Raw genomic sequence first — 18,973 nt, 5'->3', positions numbered from 1 at the left:
TTCTTTCATCAGTGTCTTATAATTTTGTGTATACAATTATTTTGTCTCTTTAGGTAGATTTATTCTTAGATAATTTATTCTTTTTGTTGCAATGGTGAATGGTATTGATTCCTTAATTTTTGTTTCTGATTTTTCATTGATAGTATATAGGAGTGCAAGTGATTTCTATGTATTGACCTTGTTTCACTTTTGTACACATGCATATAAATATGTATAATGTATATAAATTTTAGAAAACATGAATTTTTGCCTAACTAAAAAAATTATGATATTTTGATTCCACTTATTTGACTTAGTACTAATAAAATGCTAGATTTCTAATTAAAAAATAGATATGCAACAAGCAACAGAAAGATTTACTGTATAGCATAGGAAACTATAGTCAATATCTTATAATAACCTATGATAGAAAATAATTTCAAAAAAAATATATGTGAATTTGTATAACTGAATCACCTTGCTGTGCACCTGAAACATTGTAAATCAACTATGCTTCAATAAAATATATCTATGTTTCAGTTCAGTTCAGTCACTCAGTCGTGCCCGACTCTTTGCGACCCCATGAATCACAGCACGCCAGGCCTCCCTGTCCTTCACCAACTCCTGGAGTTCACTCAAACTCACGTCCATCGAGTCGGTGATGCCATCCAGCCATCTCATCCTCTGTCGTCCCCATCTCCTCCTGCCCCCAATCCCTCCCAGCATCAGAGTCTTTTCCAATAAGTCAGCTCTTTGCATGAGGTGGCCAAAGTACTGGAGTTTCAGCTTCAGTATCATTCCTTCCAAAGAACACCCAAGGCTGATCTCCTTCAGAATGGACTGGTTGGATCTCCTTGCAGTCCAAGGGACTCTCAAGAGTCTTCTCCAACACCACAGTTCAAAAGCATCAATTCTTCGGAGCTCAGCTTTCTTCACAGTCCAACTCTCACATCCATACATGACCACTGGAAAAACCATAGCCTTGACTAGACAGACCTTTGTTGGCAAAGTAATGTCTCTGCTTTTGAATATGCTATCTAGGTTGTTCATAACTTTTCTTCCAAGGAGTAAGCATCTTTTAATTTCATGGCTGCAGTCACCATCTGCAGTGATTTTCTATGTTTAGAAAAAATAAAAGATGAGGGAGCATAACAAGTAAGTGAGCTGGAGGATGGAGTAGCGGAAATCACTATCTCAGAACAGAATTTTTTAAAAAGAATGTATAAAAAACAAGGTCCTAATATATAGTGCAAGGAACTATACTAAGTAGTCTGTGTAAATCATACTGAAAAAGAATATAGAAAATAGTGTTTGAATGTGTATAACAGAGTCACTTTGCTGTGCAGCAGAGACTGGCACAACACTGTAAGTCAATTATACTTCAATAAAAATTAAAAAAAAAGGAATGAAAAGAAATGAGGACAGTCACAGAGGCCTTGGGGTCTCATTTGTATTATAGAGGTCCCAGAAGGAGAAGAGATAGAGTTAGAAAACATTTGAAGATATTTTAGGTGAAAAATTCCCTAGCATGAGAAAGGAAACACTGAAGTGAAGAAGTCACAGGGAGTCCCATACAGGACAATTCCAAGGAGGAACATGCCAAGATACATATTAATAAAACTGATAAAAATTACAGACAAAGAAAATATGTTGAAAGTAAAAAGAGAAAAGCAAGAAATAACATAAAAGGGAATTCACAAGAGGTTATCAACTTATATATCACCAGAAACTCTACAGGTCAGAAGGGAGTGGCATGATATAATTCAAGTGATGAAAAGGAAGAACCTACAACCAAGAATACTCTTATGCAGAAAGGCTCTCATTTTGATTCAGTGGAGAAATCAAAAGCTTTACAGAGAAGCCAAAACTAAGAGAATTCAGAACCACCAAACCAGCTTTCAACAAATGCTAAAGGAACTTCTCAAGGCAAGAAGAACATCAGTAACTTAAAGCAACCTTGAACATATATAGACTACTATATCAAAACCTCACAGAAACAGCAAACCAAAATCTACAATAGATACACACATTCCCAAGAAATGTATCCCAACCACAACACTAAAGATAGTCATCAAACCACAAGAGAAGAAAACGAAAAAATAAGGGAAGAAATACATGTATGGCTGAGTCCCTTTGCTGTTCACCTAAAACTATCACAACATTGTTTGTTAACTGGCTATACTCCAATACAAAAAAGTTTTTTAAAAATCCAAGATAATTAAGAAAATGGCAATAGGAACATACATATGGATAGACACCTTAAACAGATTAAATCCTCCAATCAAAAGACTGGCTGAATAGATGCAATAACAAGACCCATATTATGGTGTCTACAAGAGACCCACTTCAGACCTAGGGACACATACAGACTGAAAGCCAAGGGATAAAACGATTTTCCATGCACATGGTGAGTAAAAGAAAGTTGGAGTTTAAATCCGTACAAACTTACCTCAGGAAACAAGAAAAAATGTCAAATTAAGAACCTAACCTTACACATAAAACAACTAAAAAAGAAGAAAAACCAAAATCTAAAGTTAGTGGAAGCAAAGAAATAATAAAGAACAGAAATAGAGGCAGAAGAAACAACAGCAAAGATCAGTGAAACTAAAAACTGGTTCTTTGAAAAGATAAAATTTGATAAACTTCAGCCAGACTAATCAAGAAAAGAGGAAGAGAACTCAAATAAATACAATTAGAAATGAAAAATGAGCATAACCAATACCACAGAAATACAAAGAAATCATAAGAAACAGCTACAAGCAACTATATGCCAATAAAATGGACAACATATAAGAAATGGACAAAGTTACAACCTTCCACACTAAACCAAGAAGAAACAGAAAATATAAACATACCAGTCACAAATACTGAAAATGAAACTGTGCTTAGAAAACTTGCAACAAACACAAGTCTAGGACCAAATGGCTTCACAGTCAAATTCTACTAATATTACATATTTGGAGAAGCATTAACACCTATCCTTCTCAATCTTTTCCCAAAAAATTGCAGAGGAAGGAACACTCCTAAGTTGTGTGCTCACCATCTTCCTAATACCAAAATCAGACAAAGATATTACAAAAAAGAAAATTATAGGACAGTATCACTGATGAACATAGATGCAAAAATATTCAACAAAATACCAGCAAACCAAATCCAACAACACATTAAAAGGATCATTCACCATGATCAAGTGGAATTTATCCAGAGACGCAGGAATTCTTCAATATGCACAAATCAATGTAATACACCACATGAACAAAATGAAAAATAAAATCCATATGATTATCTCAGTAGATACTCAGAAAAAACTTCTAACAAAATGCAACACTAGTTTTTTTATAAAAACTCTCCAGAAAGTGAGCATACAGGGAACAAGTTGTTGCTGATGTTTAGTCACCCAGTCATGTCTGACTCTTTGCAACCCCATGTGCTGCACCACACTAGGCCTCTCTGTTTCTCATCATCTCCCAAAGTTTACCAAGTGCATGTCCATTTCATCAGTGCCATCCAGCCATCTCATCCTCTGACACCCTCTTCTCCTTCTGCTCTCATCTTTCCCTGCATCAGGAGCTTTTCCAATGAGCCAGCTGTTTGCATCAGATGACCAAAATACTGGCGTTTCAGCTTCAGCATCAGTCCTTCCAACAAGTATTCAGGGTTTCCCTTAAGACTGACTGGTTTGATCTCCTTGCTGTCCAAGGGCTCTCAGGAGTCTTATCCGGCACCACAATTCAAAGGCATCAATTCTTTGGACCTTCTGTCACAACTGCACATGATCACTGGGAAAACCATAGGGAACATATCTCAACATAATAAAGGCCATGTATGACAAACCCACAGTAAACATCATTCTCAACAGTGACAAATGGAAAGCATTTCCTCTAAGATCAGGAACAAGACAAGGGTGTCCATCTTGCCACTTTTATTAAACATAGTTTTGGAAGTCCTAGCCAAAACAATCATATAAAAAAAAGAAATGAAAGAAATCCAAATTGGAAAATAAGAATTAAAACTGTCACTGTTTGCAGATGACATGATACTATACATAGAAAATCCTAAAGATGCTATCAAAAAGCTACCAAAGCTCATCAGTGAATTTGGTGCAGTTGCAGGATACTGAATTTATGCATGGAAATGCCTTGTGTTTCTATACACTGGCAATGAAAGATCAGAAAGAGAAATTAAGGAAACGATCCTATTTACCATCACATCAAAAAGAATAAAATACCTCGGAATAAACCTACTGAAGGACCTGTGCTCAGAAAACTATAAGATACTGAAGAAAGAAATTAAAAGATGACACAAACAGATGGAGCACTATACCATGTACTTGGATTGGAAGGATCAGTGTCATCAAAATGACTATATTACCCCAGAGTAATCTATAGATTCAACTCCTGCCAAATTAGCAATAGCATTTTTCACAGAATTAGAACAAAAACATTTACAACTGTTTGGGAACACAAAATATCTCTAAAAATCAAAACAATATTGAGAAAGATAGAGCTGAGGGAAAAAGGCTTCTTGACTTCAGATTAAACTAGAAAGCTACAATAATCAAGACATATGGTACTAGCACAAAAACAGAAATATAGATCAGTGAAACAGAATAGAAAGTCCATAGATACACCCATGCACCTATGGTCAACTAATCTATGACAAAGGAAGCAAGAAAATCCATTGGAGAAGAGAGTCTCTTCAATAAGTGGTGCTGTCCAATGGAAAACTGGACAGCTACATGCAAAACAATGAAATTAGAACATTCTCTAACACTATATAAAAAAAGAAATTAAAAAAGGATTAAAGACCTAAATATAAGACTGGATATCATAAATCTCTTAGGGAAAACATAGACAGAGCACTCTTTGACATGTTGCAGAAAGATTTTTTGATCCACCTCCCAGAGGAATGAAAATAAAAACCAAAATAAATGATAGGACCCAATGAAACTTAAAAGTTTTTGCACAGTGAAGCAAACCTTAAAATGAAAAGACAACCCCACAGAATGGATTAAATATTTTCAAAAGAAACAACTGACCAAGGATTAATCTCAAAAATATATAAACAACTCATGCAGCTCAATACAAAAAAACTTTTTTTTAATTGAGCAAAAGATCTAAAGACATTTCTCCAAAGAAGTCCTACAGATGACCAAAAATTACATGAAAAGATGTTTAACATCTGTAATTATTAGATAAATGCAAATCAAACTACCATGAGGTATCACCTCAGATAAGTCAGAATGTCATCATCAAAAAAAAATCTACAAACAATAAATGCTAAATAGAGTGTGGAGAAAAGGGAACCCTCCTACCCTGTTGGTGGGAATGTAAATTGGTATAGCCACTATGCAGAACAGTATCAGTTCAGTTCAGTCACTCAGTCGTGTCTGACTCTGCAACCCCATGAACCGCAGCACGCCAGGCCTCCCTGGCCATCACCAACTCTCGGAGTCCATCCAAACCCATGTCCATTGAGTCGGTGATACCATCCAATCCTCTCATCCTCTGTCGTCCCCTTCTCCTCCTGCCCTCAATCTTTCCCAGCATCAGGATCTTTGCAAATGAGTCAGCTCTTCGCATCAGGTGCCCAAAGTATTGGAGTTTCAGCTTTAACATCAGTCCTTCCAATGAACACCAAGGACTGATCTCCTTTAGGATGGACTGGTTGGATCTCCTTGCAGTCCAAGGGACTCTCGAGCGTCTTCTCCAACACCAGAGTTCAAAAGCATGAATTCTTTGGCACTCAGCTTTCTCTATAGTCCAGCTCTCACATCCATACGTGAGTACTGGAATAACCATAGCCTTGACTAGATGTACCTTTGTTGACAAAGGGATGTCTCTGCTTTTTAATATGCTGTCTAGGTTGGTAATAACTTTCCTTCCAAGGAAAACAGTATAGAGGTTCCTTTAAAAACCTGAAAATAGTTAACAGTTCTGTCACTCAGTCGTATCCAACTCTTTGTGACCCCATGGACTGCAGCATGCCAGGCTTCCCTGTCCATCACCAATGTGATCCAGCAATCACACTCAGGAGCATATAATCCAAGAAATCTGTAGTTCAAAAAAATAACTGCATCCCAGTGTTCATTGTAGCCAGGACGTGGTAGGAACCAAAATATCCGTTGATGAAGAAATGGATAAAGAAGATTTGGTACATATGTATAATGGGATATTAATCACGAAAAAGAATGAAATAATGCCATTTGCAGCAACATGGATGGACCTAGAGATTGTCAAACTGAGTGAAGTAAATCAGACAAAGACAAATATTGTATGATATTGCTTATATCTAGAAATAGATATAGAAAATAGATATGGAATCTAGAAATAGAAAATAGTACAAGTGGACTTATTTAAAAAAAAATAGAAATAGTCACAAATGTAGAAAACACATTTATGTTTGCCAAGGGGGAAAGGTGAGGGAAGGATAAATTGGGATATCTGGATTAATACCTACATACTACTATATATAATGTAGATAACTTGTAATGCTGCTGCTGCTGCTGCTAAGTCACTTCAGTCATGTCCGACTCTGTGCAACCCCATAGACGGCAGCCCACCAGGCTCCGCCATCCCTGGGATTCTCCAGGCAAGAACACTGGAGTGGGTTGCCATTTCCTACTGTATAACACAGGGAACTCTACTCCATACTCTTCAATGTCTTACATGGGGAAAGAATCTACAAAATAGTGAATATATGTATAACTGATTCATCTTGCTGTACAGCAGAAAGAAACTAACACAGCCTTGTAAATCAACTACACTCCAGTGAAAATTAATTTTCAAAAGGTAAACAATACCCCCCACCAAAAAGAGATCAATTAAGCCATCTAGAGTAATATTTATATTACATAATACTCAATTTTTTATAATCCATCTCGCCATTTTTAAAGCATAATTTGGTATGAAAATCATAAAAGCCATACTGTTGTTGAACTCATAGAAGTGTCTCTCTCTACCATTTATTGTTATTGTTGTTTAGTCGCTAACTCATGTCCCACTCTTTGAGACCCCATAGACTTCAGAGTGCCAGGCTTCCCTATCCTTCACTATTTCCCAGAGTTTGCTCAGACTCATGCCCTTTGAGTCAGTGATGCTATCCAACCATCTCAACCTTTGACCCTCCTCCTCCTGCCAGTATCAGGGTGTTTTTCAGTGAGTCAGCTCTTAGCATCAGGTGGCCAAGGAATTGGAACTTCAGTTTCAGCATCAGTCCTTCTAATAAATATTCAGAGTTGATTTCCTTTAGGATTGACTGGTTTGATTTCCTTGCAGTCCAAGGGACTCTCAAGAGTCTTATCCAGCACCACAATTGAAAAGTATCAATTCTTCAGCGCTTGGCCTTCTTTATGGTCCAACTCTCCTATCTGTACATGATTACTGGAAAAACCACACCTTTGACTATGTGGACCTTGTTGGCAATGATGTCTCTACTTTTCAATATGTTGTCTAGGTTTGTGATAGCTTTTCTTCCAAGTAGTAAGTATCTTTTAATTTGATGACTGCAGTCACTGCCCACAGTAATTTTGGAGCCCAAGAAAAGAAAATATGTCATTGCTTCCACTTTTTCCCCTTCTATTTGCAATGAAGTAATGGGACCAGATGTTGTGATGTTTATTTTTTGAATGTTGATTTTTAAGCCAGCTTTTTCACTATCAAATTTCACCCTCATCAAGAGCCTCTTTAATTCTTTTTCACTTTCTGCATTAGAGTGGTATCATCTGCACATCTGAGGTTGTTGATATTTCTCCCTGCAATCTTGATTCCAGCTTGTCCTTCATCTAGCCCTGCATTTCTCATGATGTGCACTACATATAAGTTAAATAAGCAGGGTGACACTATACAGCTTTATTGTACTTCTTTTCTAATTTTAAATCAGTCTATTGTTTCATGTTTGCTTCTGACTGTTGCTTCTTGACCTGCACACAGGTTTCTCAGGACACAGGTAAAGTGGTCTGGTATTCTCATCTCTTTAAGAATTTTACACAGTTTGTTGTGATCCACACAGTCGAGGCTTTAGTGTAGTCAATGAAGCAGAAGCAAAGCAGATGTTTTTCTGAAATTCTCTTGGTTTCTTTATGATCCAGTGAAAGTTGGCAAGTTGATCTCTGTTTCCTCTGCCCTTTTTAAGTCAAACTTGTACACCTGGAAGTTCTTGGTTCACATACTATTGAAGCCTGCTTGAAAGATTTTGAGCATCACCTTGCTAGTATGTGCAATGAGCCCAATAGTATGGTAGTTTGAACATTTTTTGTCAGTTCCCTTCTTTGGGATTGGAACAGAAACTGACCTTTTCCAATCCTTTGGCCACTGCTGAGTTTTCCAAATTTACTGACATATTGAGTGCAGCACTTTAACAGCATCACCTTTTAGGATTTGAAATGGCTCAGCTGGAATTCCATCATCTCCACTAGCTTTGTTTGCAGTAATGCTTCCTAAGGCCCACTTGACTTCACACTTCAGGATGTCTGGCTCTACGTGAGTGACCACACCATCATGGTTTATCACCAGATAACCATGATGACCTTAAAGGTCATTAAGACCTTTCATGTATAGTTCTGTGTATTCTTGCCACCTCTTCTTAATCTCTTCTGCTCTGTTAGGTGATTACTGTTTCTGTCCTTTATCATGTCCATCCTTGCATGAAATATCCCCTTGATATCAACAATTTTCTTGAAGAGATCTCTAGTCTTTTTCATTCTGTTGTTTTCTTCTATTTGTTTGCATTGTTCATGTAAGAAGGCTTTCTTATCTCTCCTTGCTATTCTTTGGAACTCTGCATTCAGTTGGGTATATCTTTCCCTTTCTCACTTGCCTTTTGTTTCTCTTCTTTTCTCAGCTATTGTAAAGCCTCTTCAGACAACCACTTTGCCTTTTTGCATTTCTTTTTCTTTTCAGTGCTTTTGGTCACCACCTCCTGTATAGTTATGAACCTCCATCCATAGTTCTTCAGGGATTCTCTCTACCAGATCTAATCCTTTGTATCTATTTGTCACCTCTACCATATACTAAGGGATTTGAGTTAGGTCATTCCTGAATGGCCTAGTGGTTTTCCCTACTTTCTTCAATTTAAGCCTGAATTTTGCAGTAAGGAGTTCATGATCTGAGCCACAGTCAGCTCCCATTCTTGTTTTTGCTACTGTATAGAGCTTCCTCCTGTTAATCACATGAAATATAAACCTTATGTTTTTGAGGAATAGTCAGTAAAAAATGCTTTGTAAAAATAATGAATACTTAAATTTTTTTTTAAATTAACTCCTAAGGGACATTATCCTATTTCTTAAGAAAAAAATTTTTAATATAAAGTAGGAGAGTAGGTTCATACTTTGGATTTTCCATTGCTTATGTTACTGTCACATTAATACAAATGTCTTAGTGCCAAGATCAGTTGTTCAACATTGTGGGAGCATTTTTGACTGTATGTTGTAGAACTGGTTCCATAGTGTATGAAACTGTCACTTAGACTGTATTCTCTTCATAAGTCTATAAAATTACCATATATTTTATTAACAGATGTGTAATTATTAGTTTCTCTTGTCTGTGGCAAAGTTGTAGTGTTTCTTGTTCATATAGTTATTAATTCTGCTTTACAAGAAATAAATTTTGCCCTGATCTATTAGGCCATTGGTTTGTCCACAATGTATTCAAACTTTATTATTATAGAGTGCATCAGGTACTGATTTTCATTGATAATCAACAGATATTTCATTGAAATAATTTTTCTGTAATTTACTTGATGATTTTTTATAAACTGCCCTCTATGAGCACCATAATGCTTCTTCATTACTAGATATGACCATTATACTAGTTATGTACTAAAAGTCATAAAACATATTCTATTGAGAATATCATCAAGATACTCAGAATGGGAGAACAAAATGGAAAAAAAGAGAAAATATAGTAGTAAAATTCTCCTGTTTATTTCTAGTATTATTTGGTGAGAATTCTGCAGTAGAGTACAGAAGATAAGTACTAGAATATGTTCTCATTACATGCCTAATTTTTGTCTTTGTTTTTTATATCACCAATTTAACATGTATTAAAGACCTAGAACTATAGCTTTGTCAAAAAGTATTTCTTTTCTTCCGTTGCATTTTTTTAATTAAGGTGAAACTCACATGACATAAAACCAACCATTTTAAAGTTTACAGTTCAATGACATTCAGCATTTTCACAGTGTTATGCAATCATCACTGCTATCTAGTTCCAAAACAAGAAAAATCATTTATATAATTTAACATACATAAAAATCTACCAGTGTATAATGGTATAAATATTTACTGCCATACATGATATTTCCTTATTAACAATAGAAAGTTGCATTATCTTGATTTTAAAGATAAGAAAATAAAGTTTAGGTAGCTTATGCAATTTATGCAGAAGATCATACACATTATGTGTTGCTTAGACAAGATGTCTATTTCCAAAAGCCATAGCCATTCCTCTGTGGTAACATACCTTCCAGCTCACCTTTTATTAGTGAATGAATTTCTAAGGCTTCCCAGCATCTCTGTGTGCCAGCATCCACTATGCTGTTACTCTAGTGTGATATCTTGTATGCTGTTATTCTAGCAGCATGCTGTTATTCTAGTGTGCTATTTCAGAGGAAAAAAAAAACTGTATATTTGAGAATTTGCATAATATAGGCTCCTAACAAATGTTTAAATATTTTCTTGAGATTAACAGATGTGTTGACTATTCCTAATTATATTTAGCATCTATCATGTGAGAGAAACTGTTTTATTTTGGGTATTATTTACCTTTTATTTGCCTTTCAGATATGCTGCTTCCGTAAAGGATGGCTCCCAGTATTTTGTGCTCCTAATTGTGACAGACGGTGTTATCTCAGATATGGCTCAAACTAAGGAGTCCATAGTTAATGTAAGTAGGAGTCATTCTGTCTTGGGCTGGCTAAATGAAAGCATGGTGCTACTTAGGTTAATTAACTGAAGTCTTCTTAGTTGACTTAACAGTGAAACAAAATGCCCATGCCTTTGCAGCCAGTGCATTATCTAGACAACTCTTTTATAAATAAAAATAAATAATATCATCAACTTCATGTGCATGAGTGTGTTTATTAGTTTGATGTATATAGTCTTACAATTTGTACAGAATATTTCTTAATATTTACATTTCAGTTACAGGAGAATTGTGCTAATTTCTATGTTTATAGAACTGGATGGGGACTAGTTTCTAATTATGTGCTACATTTATGATTAATTGATTATCTTCTTTATTAGACTATAATCTATAAAATCTATATTTATTAGATTGCAATCTATAAAACTATATCTGGTTTTACTTACCTTTCTATATTCAAGTTGAGCAGTATTTGACACAAAGTGGACATTAGTAAAAATGGTTGTATGAAAGATTGTTTATCATATTTCATAATTATTAATGGCATATTAATGTCATAATTATTAATAGCATAGAATTAGCTGTTTGTGTGAGAAAAACTAGTTACATGTGGGAAAAAATCAAATTTCTATAGACATATACTTAGCAAAACCAAACACAAAATGAAAGAGAGGTAAAAGCTTGCACATTATGTGGCACACTATCTTGCATAATATGTGGGAGCCTGGATGGAAAGGAAGTTTGGGAAAGAATGGATGTATATATATGTATGGCTGAGTCCCTTCACTGTTCACCTGAAACCATTGTTAATTGGCTATATTGGGCTTACCTGGTGGCTCAGATGGTAAAGAATCTACCCACAATGCAAGAGATCTTGGTTTGATCCCTGGATCAAGAAGATCCTCTGGAGAAGAGAATGGCAATCCACTCCAGGATTCTTGCTTGGAGAATTCCATGGACAGAAGAGTCTGGCGGTATACAGTCCATGGGGTCGCAAAGAGTCAGACATAACTGAGCAACTAACACTTTCACTTTCACTCCTATACAAAATAAAAAGTTAAAAAAAAAACTTGAAAGGTGTTTCTCCAAAGAAGATACACAAATGATCAACAAGATAAAAGAGCCTCGACATCACTAACGTTTGGAAAATGCAAACCCAAACCACAGTTAGATATCATTTCACATGTGTTATGGTGGCCAATATTAAAATTTTTTAAAAAACTTAAAATAAAAATAAACTAATAGGACATGTACTGAAGAACAGTTATTCATATTTCAATGCCCTGATGATGTGGTTGCTATATTGTTCCACCTTTCTGTTGGTGGATCTCATAGTCTTAGCATAAAATTATTTAATCATACTAATAATTACTTTCTATAATTATCATTTGTGGTCATGCATTTACTATAAAAATTGCTTTTCCTAGCCATAACTATAAATGAGATAGAGTACTACTTTTTCTTCCCAGGTAACCCTATTGGTAAAGAACCTGCATGCCTATGCAAGAGTGGCATGGGTTCGATCTCTAAGTTGGGAAGATCCCCTGGAAGAGGGCACTGGCAACCCACTCCAGTGTTCTTGCCTGGAGAATCCCACGGACAGAGGAGGCTGGCAGGCTACCGTCCATAGGGTTGCACAGAGTCAAACACAACTGAAGCAACTTAGCATGCATGCATGCACTACTTTTTCACAAATATGGTATCTTTTTTCACCTTTCAGTAACAAAAAGATCTTCAAATAGAGAGAGAACATGAAAAAAGAGACTAAAGATACCCAGAGTCAGCATAGGAAGATTTTGTCTGAGAATAGCAAGTGTAAGCAAATGCTCAGTTTAAAAAAATACATATATATTATCCAAGACTGGTCATTCCTAAAGAAAATCCAAGTGAATTAGCATATGTACAGAGTTCAGAAAGGATAAAAGTGGAGTCGAGTATATTATTCTGTGTTAATATTAAATATGTCCAAAAGTATTTTAATGAACTTATGTGAAAAAGTGTCAGTACTTAGGATATTATTTTCTTCCCAATTCTTAGTTGTTTTCCTAATTCAGTTTCTTAGTTGTGAACAAATTCTGTATTCTCTTTGAAGGCTTCAAAACTTCCAATGTCAATAATTATAGTAGGTGTTGGACCAGCAGAATTTGATGGTGAGTAATAAAATTTCAATAGCATTAATTGGGAATTTATTAACTGTAACTCATCATGTACTTACATATCTATCACTCCTTTTTTTGCATATAGGGATATGAGTGTGCATGTAGATTTGTATACTATGTCTGTGTACGTACAGACGTAGATATCACATGATGGAGTCTATTGAAGTGAGCAAATTAAAAGAATGTCTTCTGAGTAGTTCATTATCTCTCTAGTATAGGTTAATTCAACTATGTAGGTTTCTGTTTTATTAGAGATGAATTGTACCTCAAAATATTTCTTAATATTGAGTGATAAATTGAGTTTTTGTTCCTAAGGCAAAACACACTCTGGGTTCCCTAAAAACTTAAAGGGTGAGCACTAAATAAATAAACCACTATGTTGTGAAGCATAATAATGGATTTTCAGACCTTGGCTAGTTGATAGACATTATCTTTATAAATATTTATGTTCTGTCATATGAAAGACTAAAGTAAAATGAAAATGGATATAACTATCTGAAACTTAATAAGCCTATATAATTATGCTAAATTCACTTATTGGGTAGTTTTCTCTTTCTGTTGACTCAGTTCAGTTCAGTTCAGTCACTCAGTCGTGTCCGACTCTTTGCGACCCCATGAATTGCAGCACCCCAGGCCTCCCTGTCCATCACCAACTCCCGGAGTTCACTCAGACTCACGTCCATTGACTCAGTGATGCCATCCAACCATCTCATCCTCTGTCATCCCCTTCTCCTCCTGCCCCCAATCCTTCCCAGCATCAGAGTCTTTTCAATGAGTCAACTCTTTGCATGAGGTGGCCAAAGTACTGGAGTTTCAGCTTTAGCATCATTCCTTCCAAAGCACACCCAGGGCTGATCTCCTTCAGAATGGACTGGTTGGATCTCCTTGCAGTCCAAGGGACTCTCAAGAGTCTTGTCCAACACCACATTCAAAAGCATCAATTCTTCAGCGCTCAGCCTTCTTCACAGTCCAACTCTCGCATCCATACACAACCACTGGAAAAACCATAGCCTTGACTAGACGAACCTTTGTTGGCAAAGTAATGTCTCTGCTTTTCAATATGCTATCTAGGTTGGTCATAACTTTTCTTCCAAGGAGTAAGTGTCTTTTAATTTCATGGCTGCAGTCACCTTCTGCAGTGATTTTGGAGCCTAAAAAAATAAAGTCTGACACTGTTTCCACTGTTTCCCCATCTATTTCCCATGCAGTGATGGGACTGGATGCCATGATCTTCATTTTCCAAATGTTGAGCTTTAAGCCACCTTTTTCACTCTCCACTTTCACTTTCATCAAGAGGCTTTTGAGTTCCTCTTCACTTTCTGCCGTAAGGGTGGCGTCATCTGCATATCTGAGGTTATTGATATTTCTCCTGGCAATCTTGATTCCAGCTTGTGCTTCTGTTGGCTCAAGCCATCTTCAAATGCCAATTAATGATGGGTGTTCATGCAACTAGTAATCTGGGTAAACTCTAAAGTTAGTCTGTTTTTTGTCACCTGATGGATTCCTTTAAGAGAACTCTATGCTAGATAACAACTGTATAACCACATAATATTCACCTGATTCATGTGTTTTTACATTGATAATGAGAGTATTTAGCTTGGAAGTTTAGAAATTAGAATAATTTTAAAATATTTGAGACAACTTTTGGTATGTTACAGGTTAATTTAGGCACATGGGTGGCTAATCATAACATGATCATCACTAAGATGATTCTTGCTTAACCACCAGTGCCTCCCCAGTACGGACAGTATAGATCTGTCCGTCTCAGGTAAAACAACACAGCGGTTATATTGCTGATCTTGGAGATTCTTTCCTTTGATTCCATACTTGGCTGGTCACACTTTGCATCATTATACTCTTCCAGTTTCTAAAGCAAAATCAGTTTAGCCCTGCCTGCTGTTGCTCCTGCTAATATTTTCTCTGTCTCTGAATATTTACATCTGTTTTCATTGTCCATCAGGCATGAATCTGAGCTACCTCTCTAGAGTCAGGAAAACTAAGACACATCTTTCTTGTTAATACTTTGTGTACTTGATCATCTGCATTGAGCAGTGATAGGCTACAATTCACAAACTTTACCAGTTGCTAGGTTAAAGTAATTCATGATTTCCTTTTCAGTTACTAATTTGCTTTTGCCTCTCAAGTATGAACTTTTCACTGGGTACATCCCACGTCTCCCAGAGTCCTGTGGAAGACCATTGTTAGGTGTAAGACCTCAGTCACTTGTTCCTCAACTTCCTACACATAATGTGTGAATACAGAGCAACTGACATTTCCTGGTGAATATTTCTGGTCGTAGATTTCTATTCAAAGCAGCAGGCACAGCTATTTGGGTACTACCCTCATACAATAGCCACACTTATTTATTTTCTTCAGTTCTTTTGTTCCCCATGAATTATTTATCAGAGTTTTGAGGTATGAAAATTCATTATTTCTCCCTCTGACTTCTTGAACTAACTAAAAAAAATATGCAAGAGTCACTCAAATAGAAATCAAAATGTAAGTTTTATTAATAGTAGTTCAGAATTAGAGAATCTGAGTTACCCTGTGCACAAACTCAGATTTCTTGTTTCTTTACTGCTCCAAAATTAAATGACCTCACCTTTATCTCAAGGCCTCCTCTGGACAGCAGAGCCTTGCCTATTTATCATGCCACAGGGAGAAATTGCCTTCAACCTGAGGATAGAGTACTCCAAAAAGAGATTCAAGGTCAGTTCCATCTCCCAATCTTAGTTATCTTATGAATCACTCTTCTCAAGAGGAAGAGTGAGTGAAGATTATAGACATAGGAAGTTGCCTGCCCATAGAATTCTGTCCTGGGAATTAAAGTGAGATTTTCCTCTGGCAAGCCTTATAAACAGGGAATTAGGGTCCTGAAAGACCTGATTTTTGTTTTCACCCTGATGGAAGAACATTTCTGAGTTACATTCAAGTTGGTATTATCTTATCAGAGGAGCCTTTTTCTAGGCACTTCCAAATCTACCATAAGTAAGTTTATATAGCATGCATATAAATTAGTAGGAAAAGACTGAAGTAAAACTTGTGTATTTTCTCAGTTAGCTACAAATACCCAACATCTACATGTATTTCAACCAAGAGGTTTACATAGGCAAGAAATACAACATATTGCCATCTATTCTTTGAAAGTAGAGGAAATATAAATTAACTGTTAGATTAATGAGTATGTAAATGTCTTATTTCTGAATTTCAATGAGAATAATTTAAAACTTTCTGTATAATTTTTCAAAGCAGAATTTCTTTGTCCTCAAAATGTAACAAGTCAGTGTAGTATCCATATAATTGCCTTGATCCTAGTTTAGGAGAGGGGGCAAAATATAAGGGGTTCTAACGTCATTTTGTCTCCCAAGGCTAGAAAGAAATACAGGTCTGTTTCTTACACATCTTTTTTCCAGAGACGGGATCACGTGGGGAACTGGAGCTTACAATTTCAGGCTCCTTGAGGACCAGATGATCTGAAAAATTGAAGGGTGAACATTTCCCTTCCACCACTTACATGCCATTTTTTTTCTTCTTGCTCTCAAATGTGTAGTTTCCAATTCTGCTACCTGTAGCCTTTTAACCCAAAGGACATACTGATAAGTGGGTGATACTTTTATAGCATCTCATTCTAATACGTTATTGCCTGAATAACTGCCATTTTCTTTAACTGAAATGAAACACTCACAAAAACCAATGGAGATTGTAGAGGACTGTGGAAGGTGAGGCCCAGAACATCATCTAATTTTTGTTTTCTATTTTTGAGAGAGTATAGGGTAATCATTATGAGTTATTAGCAAATTAGATAATATAGGAGAAAATTCTCTGATTGCTGACATGTCACCATCAATGTTCATTTATGTCTCAAAGTAATATGAAATTTTGAAAACAAACCTAGAAAAAAGAAATTAATTATTGAAAATATTTGAGTATTTTGAATTTTCCTATTTAGATCCCTAAAAATCACTGCAGATGGTGACTGCAGCCATAAAATTAAAAGACGCTTACTCCTTGGAAGGAAAGTTATGACCAACCTAGATAGCATATTGAAAAGCAGAGACATTACTTTGCCAACAAAGGTCCGTCTAGTCAAGGCTATGGTTTATCCAGTGGTCGTGTATGGATGTGAGAGTTGGACTGTGAAGAAAGCTGAGCGCCAAAGAATTGATGCTTTTGAACTGTGGTGTTGGAGAAGACTCTTGAGAGTCCCTTGGACTGCAAGGAGATCCAACCAGTCCATTCTGAAGGAGATCAGCCCTGGGTGTGCTTTGGAAGGAATGATGCTAAAGCTGAAACTCCAGTACTTTGGCCACCTCGTGCGAAGAGTTGACTCATTGGAAAAGACTCTAATGCTGGGAGGGATTGGGGGCAGGAGGAGAAGGGGACGACAGAGGATGAGATGGCTGGATGGCATCACTAACTCGATGGACGTGAGTCTGAGTGAACTCTGGGAGTTGGTGATGGACTGGGAGGCCTGGCGTGCTGCAATTCATGGGGTCGCAAAGAGTCAGACACGACTGAGCGACTGAACTGAACTGAACTGAATAATTAGGAGAGAAAAAATAGTTCTTTTGTATTTTGAATAATTTAATTGCCTTGTTAATGGAAATTTATACAATTTACTAAATATTGACATATATTATATATCTAAGCAGATTACTGGATGATGGCTCACTATCAATTATGTGTACTGAATGTTTCACCCCAGATATTTATTCCTGAAAATATGTAGAAAAGTAAAACTTAAAAAACATGTTGTTAAAAAAAAAAGCATAATGATATAAAGAACAGTTTGATGGTTGCCAGAGGCTTGCCAGGGTTGAAAGTGGGTGAAATGGGTGAAGGAAGTCAAAAGGCACAAACTTCTAGTTATAAAATAAGTAAGTCATGGGGATATAATGTACAGTGTGGTGAGTATAATTAATATCATGTTGCATATATGAAGGCTGCCAAGAGAATAGACCTTAAAGTTTTTATCAGAAGAAAAAGAATTTATAATCATGTATGGTCAGTTAGACTCATTATGGTGATCATTTCACAGTATACACAAATAGTGAATCATTACATTTTACTGCTAAAAATAATATAATGTTATTTTTCAGTTATACCTCAATCAAAAAAAATAGGAAAAACAGTAAAATATCTTTAACTGAAATGCATTATCCAGGCACTGAAGAAAACAGTGAAAAGGTGAGGACTGTATTCTAGTGTTTTTTAGAGGGCAAAAAACAAATAGCTGCAAATGGCTCTCTGGAGTCTGGTGAATATCATGTGTGCACAAAATGAGTTATTAGTAAGAGAATTATACTTTAAGTACAAATTAGCATTCCTCATGTAATTAGTTATTTACAGAACTCTCACCAAAAAATATTAAACTCTGGAAAATGTTCTCAATCGCAGCATAACACTACTGTATACCAGCAATCCTGTTATATCACAGCATTCCCAAATAACAGTTGACCTATGTAATGTCAAAATTATTTTTAACCAATGGAAAAAATCATACCTCAGAAAAATCATGATTTATCCACTCACTAAAAGATGCCTTTTTGTTTTAAAATCTATTCACAAAAAGATTATAGACAATGATTGCATAGTTTATTGTAATTTCAAAGAGAATAAAGTTCAAATTGTTATTGGAAATTCTATAATGATTAGTACCAAGTTTCTTAAGTTAGAAAAAAACCATTAAAACTGAATGAATTAGCCTCATCTGACAAATCCATCATGTAAGCATGTAACCCAGAGTTGAGAATTTTTAGGATGGAAGATGTACCTAAAGACTTCTACACTGTATAGGCTCTCCTCACTTTTCAAAGCATCACATGAGGTGTTTGCTTGCTTTCTTCATTTGTAAAATTGGCATTCGGTTAAGTTTTGGGGAAGAAATCACTGCAGAGATGAAAGGATCAGCAAGCTTTCTGCCTTTACATAGGACATATTGTTACTTCATATATCTTGATTTCCTTATTGCCA

At 36.0% G+C, this 18,973-nt stretch overlaps 1 protein-coding gene across 1 annotated transcript in view; it reads left to right on the top strand.

Annotated features, from left to right (window-relative positions):
* CPNE8 (copine 8) overlaps positions 1-18,973 on the top strand; it is a 294,507-nt gene that overhangs the window by 263,221 nt on the left and 12,313 nt on the right. Inside the window, exons 19-20 of the mRNA XM_055580543.1 lie at positions 10,760-10,862; positions 12,934-12,991. Of these exons, the coding sequence (XP_055436518.1) occupies positions 10,760-10,862; positions 12,934-12,991 (161 nt within the window). The remainder of the gene's footprint in view (positions 1-10,759; positions 10,863-12,933; positions 12,992-18,973) is intronic.

The sequence above is a fragment of the Bubalus kerabau genome, chromosome 1 (assembly GCF_029407905.1).
Source record: "Bubalus kerabau isolate K-KA32 ecotype Philippines breed swamp buffalo chromosome 1, PCC_UOA_SB_1v2, whole genome shotgun sequence".
Taxonomy (NCBI): domain Eukaryota; kingdom Metazoa; phylum Chordata; class Mammalia; order Artiodactyla; family Bovidae; genus Bubalus; species Bubalus kerabau.
This window is presented reverse-complemented; position numbering and strand designations above follow the sequence as displayed.